Source organism: Sparus aurata, chromosome 21, assembly GCF_900880675.1.
Source record: "Sparus aurata chromosome 21, fSpaAur1.1, whole genome shotgun sequence".
NCBI classification, from domain to species: domain Eukaryota; kingdom Metazoa; phylum Chordata; class Actinopteri; order Spariformes; family Sparidae; genus Sparus; species Sparus aurata.
In genome coordinates, this window is record NC_044207.1 from 5558309 (window position 1) to 5570754 (window position 12446).

The window sequence follows — 12446 nt, forward strand, 5'->3', positions numbered from 1 at the left end:
TAAATATTATTTATTCACTCGTTAATTCCTAGTTATTCGTATAATTTCCTATTTTCGGTTGTCACTGTTATTTAGAACCGTTGGTTACTGTTAATATGTGCGCAAAAAAAATACTGTCAACTGATTGTCGATTTAAATCGATTGTGTAGCAGATCGAGTACTTTGGCCTGACGACAACCTGACGTCACATCCGCTTACGCATCCTCGACTTCTACCCGACGTGATGGACGTGTGTATGTCTGGACTCGCGTTGACTTCATGTGTAACGGAACAGTGAGGCCATCCACATGAGCACAGAGCCGCGTCCGCCGCTCAGGACGACCGACAAGGCGGAAGTAGGAAGAGAGGGAATGTCAGCGGAGGTCTACCATTCACAACACACTGTGTCTCTGCAGTCTGCCTCTGTGTGTGTGTGTGTGTGTGTGTGTGTGTGTGTCAGCACTCATGTTGAATAATGGTGTCATTACACCGGGAAACTGTTAATATTAGTCTTTCTCCGTGTCAGAAGAGCTCCCATAAGGAGTGCATAGGAGCGCTCATAAAGACATAAAGTGACATCAGCCCGGAGTGTCACAGTGTGCTGAGAGAAAATGGCATCCAGCAGCAGGTTTGTGCTGCACAGAGTGTTGAGAGGACTCAGCGCTCACTCTGTCTGCTACCACAGCTCAGTACTCAGCTCCTGGCACACACGCCTTCTGTGGAAGCCTCAGGTCAGACTGCTGAGCTGCTCACACACACTCTGCCACGCTGACCCTCCCACCACAGGTACTGTACAGGTTACCTGCTCTATCACTGATCATGACTGAATGTTAGGTTGTGTTCACTGACTGTGCCTCTGGACAGTGACTCCCATCAGGAGGTGCACCAGTAAAAATGAATCATGTGTTTCCTTGAAGTTCGCTCAAGAAGTCCTGGAAGAGAATCATTGTTCATCTGTTTTAACCTTTATCTGGTAGTGTATTCACAGTGAATATACAACCAACAGCTCCATGTGTTCACCATTATTATCCACTGAAAATATCATCATTACTTGTCAGCAATATGAATGTCTGTATAAAGCAGGCTGCAGGTGTGGTATTACAGTAATGATAAGAGGTCATTCGGCCACTGAGGTGAACAGCAGACCTGTTTCACTGTGTTACTGCTCACATGAACTGTGGTTGTCACAGGAAGTCCTGACTTTTATTTCTAAAGGTTTTATAAAGTGTGATGGAGTGAAACTAAAGGTGTCTGATAAGGTTGAAAAAAAAAAAGAAGTAATCCTAAAACAGAACTCTTCGCTCTGGGTTATCATGATGAGCGTGTTTCACTCTTCTTTCCCTTTGTTTTGGAGATATTCTATATACCAAACAATGAATGGATTAAATAATCATCAAATTAATAGATAATAAAAATGATAATTCGTTGCAGCCCTAAACACCATATGATTGTACAATTGTTACAATTCCAGTTATCATCTGGCCATAAATCCTAATTCTGTATGTGTTCCAGGTGCCAGCAGTCTGTCGTTCAGGAGTCACACCTGTGGTGAGCTGACATTACATCATCTGGGAGAGAAGGTCACCTTGTGTGGCTGGGTCCAGTACCTCAGGTATTCTACTCTTACTGCTGTGTGCATACTGAGAACAATAACTACATTTGAAATATCTAAATAAGTATCTAAAGCTGTGTTACATATTGACTTCCACCACTGTTGGCTCCTGATAGCAATGAGAGGTAACAGTTAGCAGACTACAGTCTACAGCTATATAGACACAGCAGTGCTTTTACCTAAATGCTGACATCAGCACGCTGATATTCTTCCAATAACAATGCTAACATGCTGATGTTAAGCAGGTGTAATACAGTACTTACCACGCACTTTATTATTTCAGCATGTAAGCAAACTAAAATATGCTATTTAGCAACAGAGGAAATGTACAGCTGGGGCTGATGGGAAAGTCATTAGTTTGCAAGTATTTGGTCATAAAGTAAAGTAATCTGAATAGTCTCAGGGGACGATGATGAATGTTTGTAAAACAGGACATCAAATTGCAGTTTTCCTGATACTGTTGATGTATTTGAGTCTGGGTTAAAGTGATTGACAGACTGATAGGCGTGGCTATCATCACTGCCAGATCCAGTGATGTCAGAGAACTCCCTGCTGTAGGATCACATCATGTGAACTTTCATTTCTCTCTCCAACGCAACAATTCAACAAGAGATGAGAAGACAAAGTGTGGAGTCACATTTACTGTGTCTCCTGTTTTGGCGAGCGGAGCTCCAGAACTACCACAGCTGGTGGTTTTGCTCCCGCTGGGCCTCATAAAGAACTGTCTCTGTGTGCCACAGACAGGACCTGTTTGTCATCCTGCGAGATTTCAGCGGCTTGACGCAAATTCTGATTCCTCAGGAAGAGGTAAGGATGAAGACAATATCAAATACTGTAATATGATTACAACAGATAGTAAAGACAGTAATGATAATTGTGATATGTCTTAATAATGATGAGAGGGAATTTACTAAAGTAAAAATGAGGAAAATAAGGAGTGGAGGCTGTGCTTCAGTTCTGTCTGTTAAGCTACAGAAGATGGCAGCTGTGTTCTACTTGAATTTTAACAGATTTCTTTCTGTTTGAAGTCTGCCAGTCATTTGAAAGCAGAGCTGCGTAATCTCACAGTGGAGTCCGTCATCAAGGTAACAGGAACGGTCATACAGCGGCCAGCGGGACAGGAGAACAAGGTTAGTGTGTAATATCAGATTGTGACTGGCTGTCAAAAAGTCTTCTTATTCATATGAGGACAGTCAGCACTGCTAAACCATACAGAAACACTCAGACACAGTGGGGAAATGCACGTGTTACAGCAGCTCAAGATGCAAAAAGTACAGGGAAAAGAATTAGACAAATATGCATAAAGTTGAATGAAAAATAAATAAAGAAATAAGATATTTACAAAAAACCAACATGTATATACACAGGAGATACACATACCCATGGGTATTGATTTGTTTTCATTCAGACACTGTAATTCTTCTATATGAAATGTATCTCAAAGACAGTAGCGTAGCATTGCACCATAGCATCCCGACAGAAAACATACAACAAACAACCAAACCTGAGAGTGCTGAAGAGCAAACACCATCTGGTTGATTGGACTGTTTTTACAGATTCTTATGTGCGCAGAGTCAGTTCAGCCCTCAAGCAGCCGTTTAAAGGGGCTGTAGATCAATTACAACATGTCACTGATTCCTTGGAAGAAAGAATGCTGTTCATACACCAGGAGTTAAACCTGAGCCGCCTGGATGAAAAGCAGGCATCCTGACCACTAGACCACATGGAATAAATGAACAAATCTCAGCAATCTGAAAGCTCTGATCGTTGAATTCTTGTGATCATTTCAAAGTTTCTCCTGTTTCAAATCACCATCTGCAGTGATGTAAAGCTGAAGTTAAAGGGTATTTTGCGAGACTTCCTCTGACCTTTTCTGCAGCAGTCATTTAGAGTGCTCCATGTTCTCATCCTGCTGTGTCCTTACCAACAGGAGATGGCGACAGGAGAAATAGAAATCCTGGCCGAGGGTTTGGAGGTTTTCAACCGGTGCAGGAAGTTGCCCTTTGAAATGAAAGACTTTGTCAGAGTAAGAAGAAACGTAATGTTACATGTATGTGCAGTATTGTCCAAATGCTCAGGCAGTTGAGCAGTAAGACTGTTGTTAATAACTCTGAATCATTTTGCTGCTTAATTGTGCAGAAATCTGAAAACTTGCGGATGCAGTATCGCTACCTGGACCTGAGGTCAGCTCAGATGCAGAGGAACCTCAGACTGAGGTCTCAGCTGGTGATGAAGATGAGAGAATACCTGTGTAATGTGCACGGTACGGATGAATTACTCTGTTCAGTTAATCTTTTAGGACTGTGGTGATCGTCCTGAGCTGAGAAACACTTTCACCGTCACACACACACTGTCACATTCACACCTCCGTGCATACTGCCACTGTTAAGTCTCGTTGAATTTGATTGGAATTTGATTAAATTAAGGAAAAACCACGCAAACAAGACACAAACAGTACAGAAAACATTTTGAATCTGGATCTGTATTGATGAAGCGTGACTCAACTCACCTGTTTCTGTTTTGTTCTTTCTACTTTGCAGGTTTTGTCGATGTGGAAACTCCTACCTTGTTTAAAAGAACACCGGGGGTAAGGAGGTCTTTTATCTGTGAATGATATCATCTCACAAAGAATGTGTCTCCAAGCTGCTGATAGTAATATATTGTCAAAAATACCAAATCAACCACACTAGATGTAGCCTCCATCTTACTCTGAAGGTCACTCTGTAAGAGTTGATGTCATTGCTGTAAAATGGTGGTGACCTCAATTTAGCTCAATGCTCCCAAAGGCACAACACATATGATATCTGATATTATCCGAGAAAGATTCTAATGTAGTAGTCAAAAAGCATTATTGTTTGTATGGATAGACATGTGTAGTGCCATGACTTTGTTCATTCTTGTTTCAGGGAGCTAAAGAGTTTGTGGTTCCGTCCAGAGAGCCGGGCAGGTTTTACTCTCTACCTCAGAGCCCACAGCAGTTTAAACAGCTCCTGATGGTGGCTGGTGTAGACAGGTGGGGACAGGCTGCAGCACAGGAATAGTGTGTGTTTTTACATCAGTGGTCTGACATGACAACTGCACTGTTATAGGAAGACCAGTGCCCGATTCTGTGTGTGTGTGTTGTGTGTGTGTTTGATGATCTCACATTCATATAACTCATCCCACATTAATACGTACGTTATCTTTATTGTAAGTGAAAGGAGTTAAAGGGGTTGGTGTTTAACATGCACACACTAATATACAGTGCAAACCTCAGGGACTCAACCTAACTAGTCTTAAAACAACTTGTCAAATAACAAAGTGAAAACAATGTGACAGTGTTGTGATTCGCAAACAGAAAATGATCAGTTTCATTTTCAGTGAGCTCAGTGTTAAAGGGATATTCCGGTGTAAATTTAATCCATGGTCTAACACACCGTGAAACTGTGTTAGACTCCCTCTCAAGAGATAAAGTTTGCAGACCGCTAGCTAACGTAGTTTTAGCATCCTCAGAAACGACCGCAGGACAACAATACACTGCAGTAAATGGATCCAAATATAAAACTGCCATCAAAAAGCCACAAATAATGCTCAGAACAGCACCAAACTTCAGCAACATTAAAAAACAGGGTCCCAGCACATATTTTGAGGCATCAAACATTTGATATTGTTGCCGTATTTGTCGGAAAATATAAACGAATCTCACCACCTGAGAAGCCTTCCTTGTTGTGGGGAAGCCCTGTGAGTCGATTACCGAGTGCAGTGAGATTTTTTTTATCTATTCCAACAAATCCGGCAATGATATCAAATGTTTGATGCCTCGAAATATGTGCTGGAACCCTGTTTCTAATGTTGCTGAAGTTTGGTGCTGTTCTGAGCATTATTTGTGGCTTTTTGGTGGCGGTTTATATTTGGATCCATTTGCTGCAATGTATTGTTGTCGTGCGGTCGTTTCTGAGGATGCTAAAACTACGTTAGCTAGCGGTCCGCAAACTTTATCTCTGGAGAGGGAGTCTAACACAGTTTCACGGTGTGTTAGACCATGGATTAAACTTACACCGGAATATCCCTTTAAGCTGTCTGTCCCACAATGATACTGCTCTGGTTCACTTTGAGGGCTCTCATAGTGTAGGTTATCAGACACAGCAGGCAGCTGTTCACAGAGCACAGCACGGAACACCACACAGACACAGTCAGAGATTAGCTTGTAAACATAGTGGAGCATCTGCTAACTAAAGAGCCAGATACTTTTACATCAGGAGGAAATCAAAGCTAAGAGAGGGTGAATACTGGACCTAAACTCATTGAGTGGACGTAAACAGACTCAAAACTGAACAATGAAAGATTTTCCACCAAACAGACAGAATTTATAAGAGGTTGGAACCAGAAGTTTGGTGCTGATTGTTTTCTGATGACCCATTTATCAATTATTAATTAACCGTTCATGTATTATTGATGCTTGAATGTGCAAGCGGCACTTCAATGTGAGCATGTTAGTGTCTTGTTGTAGTCAGTACCAGAAACCTGAGCTGTAGTAGTGTGTGTAGCAGTGAGTCATTCTAACCCTAACCAATCCACAACCCCCTCACACATGCAGAGAACAGATAGGGTTTCCAACAGATATGGCACTGGCAGTCAACCAGGAGCTAACTTCACATCAGGCATTCAGATTTGGAAGAAAGAGTCAATTTAGATTGCTGGCATATCAGAGTAAGGAGTTATTTTAGACATAGCCTTTATGTTTGAATATGTTCACACTGCAGCCGACTGTACATAACCCCTAACTGAGACAGGTCCAATGTTTTGTTGAGTATTCACCAGCTTCAGCCAGCAGCCAAGAAGCATGTCATGGTCATCAGCCTCTGTCTTTGTCCGTTGTTGTGGCTGGTGCAGGTACTTCCAGATGGCCCGATGCTACAGAGATGAAGGCTCCAAACCAGACAGGCAGCCAGAGTTCACCCAGGTAGGAGGCAGACAGTGCACACACACAGGTTTAATGTTACCACTGCAGTCTGCCCTGAAGACTGTCATACTTTCTTGTTTTAAGTGGTGAATGAATCAAATCTGCTCAAAGGATTGAGTAGGTAAACATTTGTTCCCATATTCCCATTCATTCACCTATGGGTGAAAAACAAAAAATCCTGATTTATTTGATTTGTCTTGTTTTGAACCAGTTCCCCTTTGTCCTGGTGTTAACATAGATTTAAGCAGTTGGTCTACAGTCCTGATCTTTGTCCTCTCATTATCTCTCGCAGGTAGACATAGAAATGTCTTTTGTGGACGCAGCAGGTATCATGCTGCTGGTGGAGGGTTTGTTACAGTACTCCTGGCCTGCAGAGAAAGGTCCCATCACGGTTCCTTTCCAAACCATGACATATGAAGAGGCCATGAGGGACTACGGTGTGGACAAGCCTGACACCAGGTTCAGTATGAAGGTGGGTGGTTGTGGGTTACTGGAGGAAAACCCGGAGCAGCACGATGATTATGACCGTTATGACTGTTTGGTATTGACTGTTGACTCAAAACTACAAAATCATGACTGTTAAAGGCAAAACATTTGATCCTCTTTTTATCCTCTCTGTCTTTGCTCTGATCTGTCTGTCTCTCCAGCTGATCGACCTCAGTGAGGTATTCCTGTCCACAGAAATTGACTTCCTCAGATCAGCTCTCAGCCAACCAGAAGGCTCCATTCAAGCAATCAAAGTCACCAGTGCAGCAGTAAGAACAAAACTGTTTCCTGTTGAAAGAAATCCATCGTAACAGACTGAACATACATGAACATGTACCAGTTAATATTGATTAAAAAAAAAACTTTCATACTCAACTATGGTTAGTAAGTAACCGGTCAGCTGATCTACATGTGTCAGTCTTTGTTGACCCCTGCAGAGCTGTCTGTCTCACATAAGATCCTCTGTCTGTGTTTTACTACAGAAGTTATTCACTGGGAAAGATCTGGAAAAACTGAAACAAACAGCAAAGACTTGCTTTGGCCAGGTAGGTTTATCTTTGCTCATTAACTGTATTCTTACGTTCACGTCTCGTTTTGTCTTGTAATTGTAAAATGAAGTCGACATTTCCTATTAGGTCAGTTTCTTGATGTTTTGTACTATATATTTGTATTGGAATTGGTACGTGCTGTTTTTTTGGTTTGTATAAATATATAAACATATAGTAATGCAATCCACTGTAGTAGTCCTTCACAAAAAGACATTGTGAAGCTTTCACAGTCAAATTGCCTGAACATATGGCTTTAAACCATACGTATTTCTCTATAATATTGAATATTAATGACTTAATAAGCATCTGTCAAGTTACAAACCATCTTCAGGTGTCATTTATTAAGACTCAACATCTCAAAACTCTTGTTTTCTGCTTCAGCGAGATTGTGTATGTGTAGAATTTACTGACAGTGACTAAACAAAACACCAGCTCCAAATGCAGAACACTAAATACAATGACGGTTGTGTAGCAGTGATGGTGGCACTAAATGAAGTCAGAGGGTCACCAAACACCGTCAGATTCATTATGGGGAGAGCAGGGGTACCTGTGCCAAATATAATAGCAGTCCATCCAGTAATTGTTGCAACATTTTGGCCCAAAATACAAATGTAAAGCTGATGGTGGCACAAGACATTACAAGGTACATCTTCAGGGAATAATTCATGTCTGTGTAAAACTTTGTGGCCATCCATCCTGTAGTTACTGAAATATTTCTGTCTGGACTAAAGCGGACCAAACTGATATTGCAGTCCTTAGAGCCATGTGTTCTTCATCAGTCATCTTGTACATGAAGATGATATGCAAAATACAGTCCAATATCACTACCACAAGCTACCATGTCAAAAGTTCTAGAGAGAGGAACCAACATCTCTGTGACACAGCACAAACTAAGACTTTTAACAAGTAACTGTGGTGACTGCAGGAGTGAATTTTGTGCAGAATTGTTTTGCAGTACTTTTATTGTGCCTCTTCTTTGTGTGAATGCTTTGACTCAAGGAGGTCAGCATGGTGTTGGTCAAACCAGACGGGACGCTGAAGTCTCCTCTGAAGAAGCTGCTGTCTGTCTCAGCCGCAGATGAGCTGCTGCAGAGGACCGGAGCCAAACCAGGAGACCTGCTGCTGGTGGCAGCCGGTCCACTGCACACTGTGGTGAGACACTCACTGACTGAACACTTTGACTAGGTTACAACATGGGAAGCAAAGCACACATCATCTCATCGACCCTTGCACCTATGTATTTGTGTGTGTATAAGTGCTTATGAATGTGTATGCATTTATACATGCAACATTGGGTTTTGCAGTTTCCTCTGACTGAATATAATGTGAATATCCTGTATGTAAACTCTCTTCTTCTGTCCATCCACCCTACCCTTTTTACTACACCCATGCTTTGCTCTCAGCGCCAACTGCTGGGTAATCTCCGATTACAGTGTGCAGAGCTCTTGGAGTTTCACGGCATTTCAGTCCGCGACCCTTCAGCATTTCACTTCCTGTGGGTTGTGGACTTCCCTCTGTTCTTGCCAAGTGAACAGGAGCCAGGGCAGCTGGAGTCTGCCCATCATCCGTTCACTGCTCCTCTGCCAGAGGACACACAGTTATTATACACAGAGCCACACAAGGTAGCTGCATAAATCTCCTCAAAATCAGTTCTATCCTGTCCTTTTTTTATCTATTTGTTTGGATATTTTGAAACAATCATACATCATGTGAGATCCTTAAGAGCCGAGTGTTCCATCCTTCCCAGGTGCGTGGCCAGCACTATGACCTGGTGTTGAATGGTTGTGAGATTGGAGGAGGCTCCATCCGCATCCACAAGGCCTCAGAACAGCTTCATGTTTTAAAGAATATCCTCAAGGTCAGTCATTGTTCATTTTGCCAGTGTGCAGCCTACCTTTGGAAATGGATTGAAGCAATTGCCAGTCATAACTGTTTTTGCTATGTGTTCTGCAGGAGGATCCCAGTCTTCTTTCTCACCTGCTGGAGGCTCTGGAGTCAGGTGCACCTCCACATGGAGGCATTGCTCTCGGTGAGGTTGACTCTGCACCTGAACACAGTATGCTTTCCCCAGCAATAAAGACATATTTGACAAATTTGTGATATCCCACAATCAGCTGCAGACCATATGCGTACAGTGTAGGTCTACAAAGCAGTTAAGTTTGCAGTCAAGAACCCCACCACTTCCACTCAGCTGGACGTGGGCTGTCAGTCCAAACACAGTTCGGCTCCCAGTTTTATAGAAACGCCCTTATTCAGATTTTTTTCTATCTTTTATCGTATGACACATTTTTATGAAGTATGTATGTTTCTTTTTCTACAAACAACAACAAACAGCTCAACACACACAAGAGGAAGAAACACTCACAGCAACACATGACTATCTTATGCCAGTTTGCTTTAGAGGGTTGTTTGTCACTTATCCACGATAAAAAGACAGTCTTCCTAGCAGCATATGCTTCTTTTCAAATAGCAAGTTCAAATTCCTGGTACCAAATTTTACCAGTTAGCTCCTGTTAGCTAGAACAACAACTGAGTGAAGATATTCTGAATCAGCCTAAGTACAGGCTGACTAGCTAGATTTAGCTTTTAGGTTGAGGTTCAGCAAAACATGGCTGCTCATGCTATATCCGTATCAGGTTTTCTAGCTAGGTCAGCTTGTTAGCTTGGATTATTATTCAGCATCAGAATGAGGCAACAGTGTTAGCAATGTAAGCTAGCTCCCATTGGCTTCAGAGATATTTTTTTTGTATCTTAACCGAGTTGTGAGTAGCTAGATAGTTGATTCAGAGTGACTTTAACATTGTTGTCACACAAGCCAACATTTGCTAACTGGCTAAATATGGTAGCAGTTGAGGAGCTTGCTAGCTTAACCAGCAGACGACGTGTGATATCCCATATGGGTATAGTGCAACTTACAGTAGATACGGAAAACTGGAATTTGATATCAGGTTTAAAGTGGCAGTGTTGTATTAAGCGAAGCATACAGAAAACTACATGGTATATTTAATACACACTACTAAAACAAAAAAAAAACAATTCATAATCTAAAAGGTGTAAATGGTGATAAAGTAATCTAATTACTCTCACTTTAGGTTTGGACCGGCTGGTCTCCATCATGGTTGGAGCTCCTAGCATCCGTGACGTTATTGCCTTCCCCAAGTCCTCCCGGGGCGCCGACCTCATGAGCTGTGCCCCCAGCCAGGTGTCTGAGGAGGACCTGAAGCCTTACCATATCTCTGTTCAATGGCCAGCAGATTGTGGAAGAAATGAAGAAGGGAAGTAAAGAGGCAAAGGCAGAAGAGATTAACAGGTGTCAGAGGAAGGAGTGAAGTTTTCCCAGATCTGTAACCCACACAACAGAGGAAAGAGTGTGAGGACAAGGAGACGGAGATGAGCAGACAGTCAACCGGCTGCGTAGAGACTGAAGCCTATAAATATGTCTGTCAAGTGGCAAAAGATATGAGGAGGAGGAGAGAAAATGTGGAGGAGGCGATGTTGTGGCTGCATCTCAGAACAGGAACTTTGAATGAAAGAGAAATAGGAACATGGAAATCTCAAACACTGGCTGTTTAAACAAAGAAGAAAAGCTTACAGCCAAGACTCTCTGTAGACACTGAATATCTATCATGCTTTTGGTTCCTCCCAGAGCAATGCTTAAAATAATCCTTTTATAGAAACGAATCTGCAAATGATCAGCAATTCTCTTGATCAGGAATGAAACTCATTTTACGGACTCCACTGACTCTAAACAGCTGTTTATTTTGTACTGGTTTGTGTTATATAATGTTCTCTATGTTGCTTTCGACTGTTGAACCTTATTAAAAATAAAACTCAAAAGAAATCCTTCAGTGTGTTCGAAATGTTTTCCACTTCAAACAACTTAAAGCACACTGGAGGGTCCGCTCACTAACACATCCTGTATTCTGGATGTCCAAGGTCTGAAAAAAACATTTACACACCTGTGACAAACAAAATACCAATATAAATATATAATATAAAGTGACTCAATAAGTTTCAAAAACGAACCAAGTATTTCGCTTATCCACTTATTTATTCAGGGGAGAATTAACTAAATACATTTACCATTTACTCACTGAAGGATACATTTGTTGATGCACTTGAACTTTACTTGAGTATTTAGATGTTATGCACTCATGTATTTACATCTCAGAGGCAATAACTACTTTATACGCCACTACATTTCAGTGTTCCTTAATGGGTGGAGGGTTAAAGTTAAAGCTATTGGAAGACATTATCACAAAGTAGACAGTACACAGCTGACTCTTTGGAGAATCGAGGTTCTTATAGGATATGATGTTACAAACATGTCATAGCGTCGTAGAATATGAAACCAACCCAACAGTATATGAAGTAGTTGAAATGAGCTCAACCTTAAACATCTACCAGAATAAACTGCAGCAGTAATATCCATCTACAAGATAAACTAGTTAAACACTGACAGGACCTGTTTTACTGCACACTAAGTAGTTGCTCATAATACTTTTCCACTACTACATGTAACTTGGATAGGCCACTGAAACAGCTTTCAGTGTGGGGAAAACATTAAGGCCAGATTAATTGTAGCTTTCTGCCTGTATTCTAGCACAAACGTGACATATATTGTGCTGCATTTATTGAACAGATGCAAAAAGCTCCAGTAGCAGTATGTGTGTCATTACTGTATGCATTTATAATGCAGATAATATCAACAGAGATTGATTATTTATTCTGCAGGATTTATTCCGGTCACACTGTTGGCACCACTTCACTTTACCCGGAAAAATATTATTAGAAACAAAAATATAGTAATTAGGGTTCGTAGAAAAATAAGCTACGCATAAAAAAACAAACAAAAAAAAAAACTTTACTATCTTCGTAT

At 41.4% G+C, this 12446-nt stretch overlaps 1 protein-coding gene across 1 annotated transcript; it reads left to right on the forward strand.

The window, feature by feature from the left end:
* Positions 1 to 177: 177 nt before the first annotated feature.
* dars2 (aspartyl-tRNA synthetase 2, mitochondrial) lies at positions 178 to 11409 on the forward strand. Its single transcript, XM_030404029.1, has 17 exons — positions 178 to 765; positions 1492 to 1591; positions 2332 to 2398; positions 2620 to 2721; positions 3522 to 3617; positions 3731 to 3854; positions 4132 to 4178; positions 4498 to 4604; positions 6464 to 6533; positions 6826 to 7005; positions 7181 to 7288; positions 7502 to 7564; positions 8567 to 8719; positions 8971 to 9189; positions 9315 to 9425; positions 9521 to 9596; positions 10660 to 11409. The coding sequence occupies exons 1-17, from the start codon at positions 591 to 593 to the stop codon at positions 10848 to 10850; spliced, it is 1989 nt and encodes a 662-aa protein (XP_030259889.1). The 5' UTR covers positions 178 to 590; the 3' UTR covers positions 10851 to 11409.
* The last annotated feature ends 1037 nt before the right edge of the window (positions 11410 to 12446 follow it).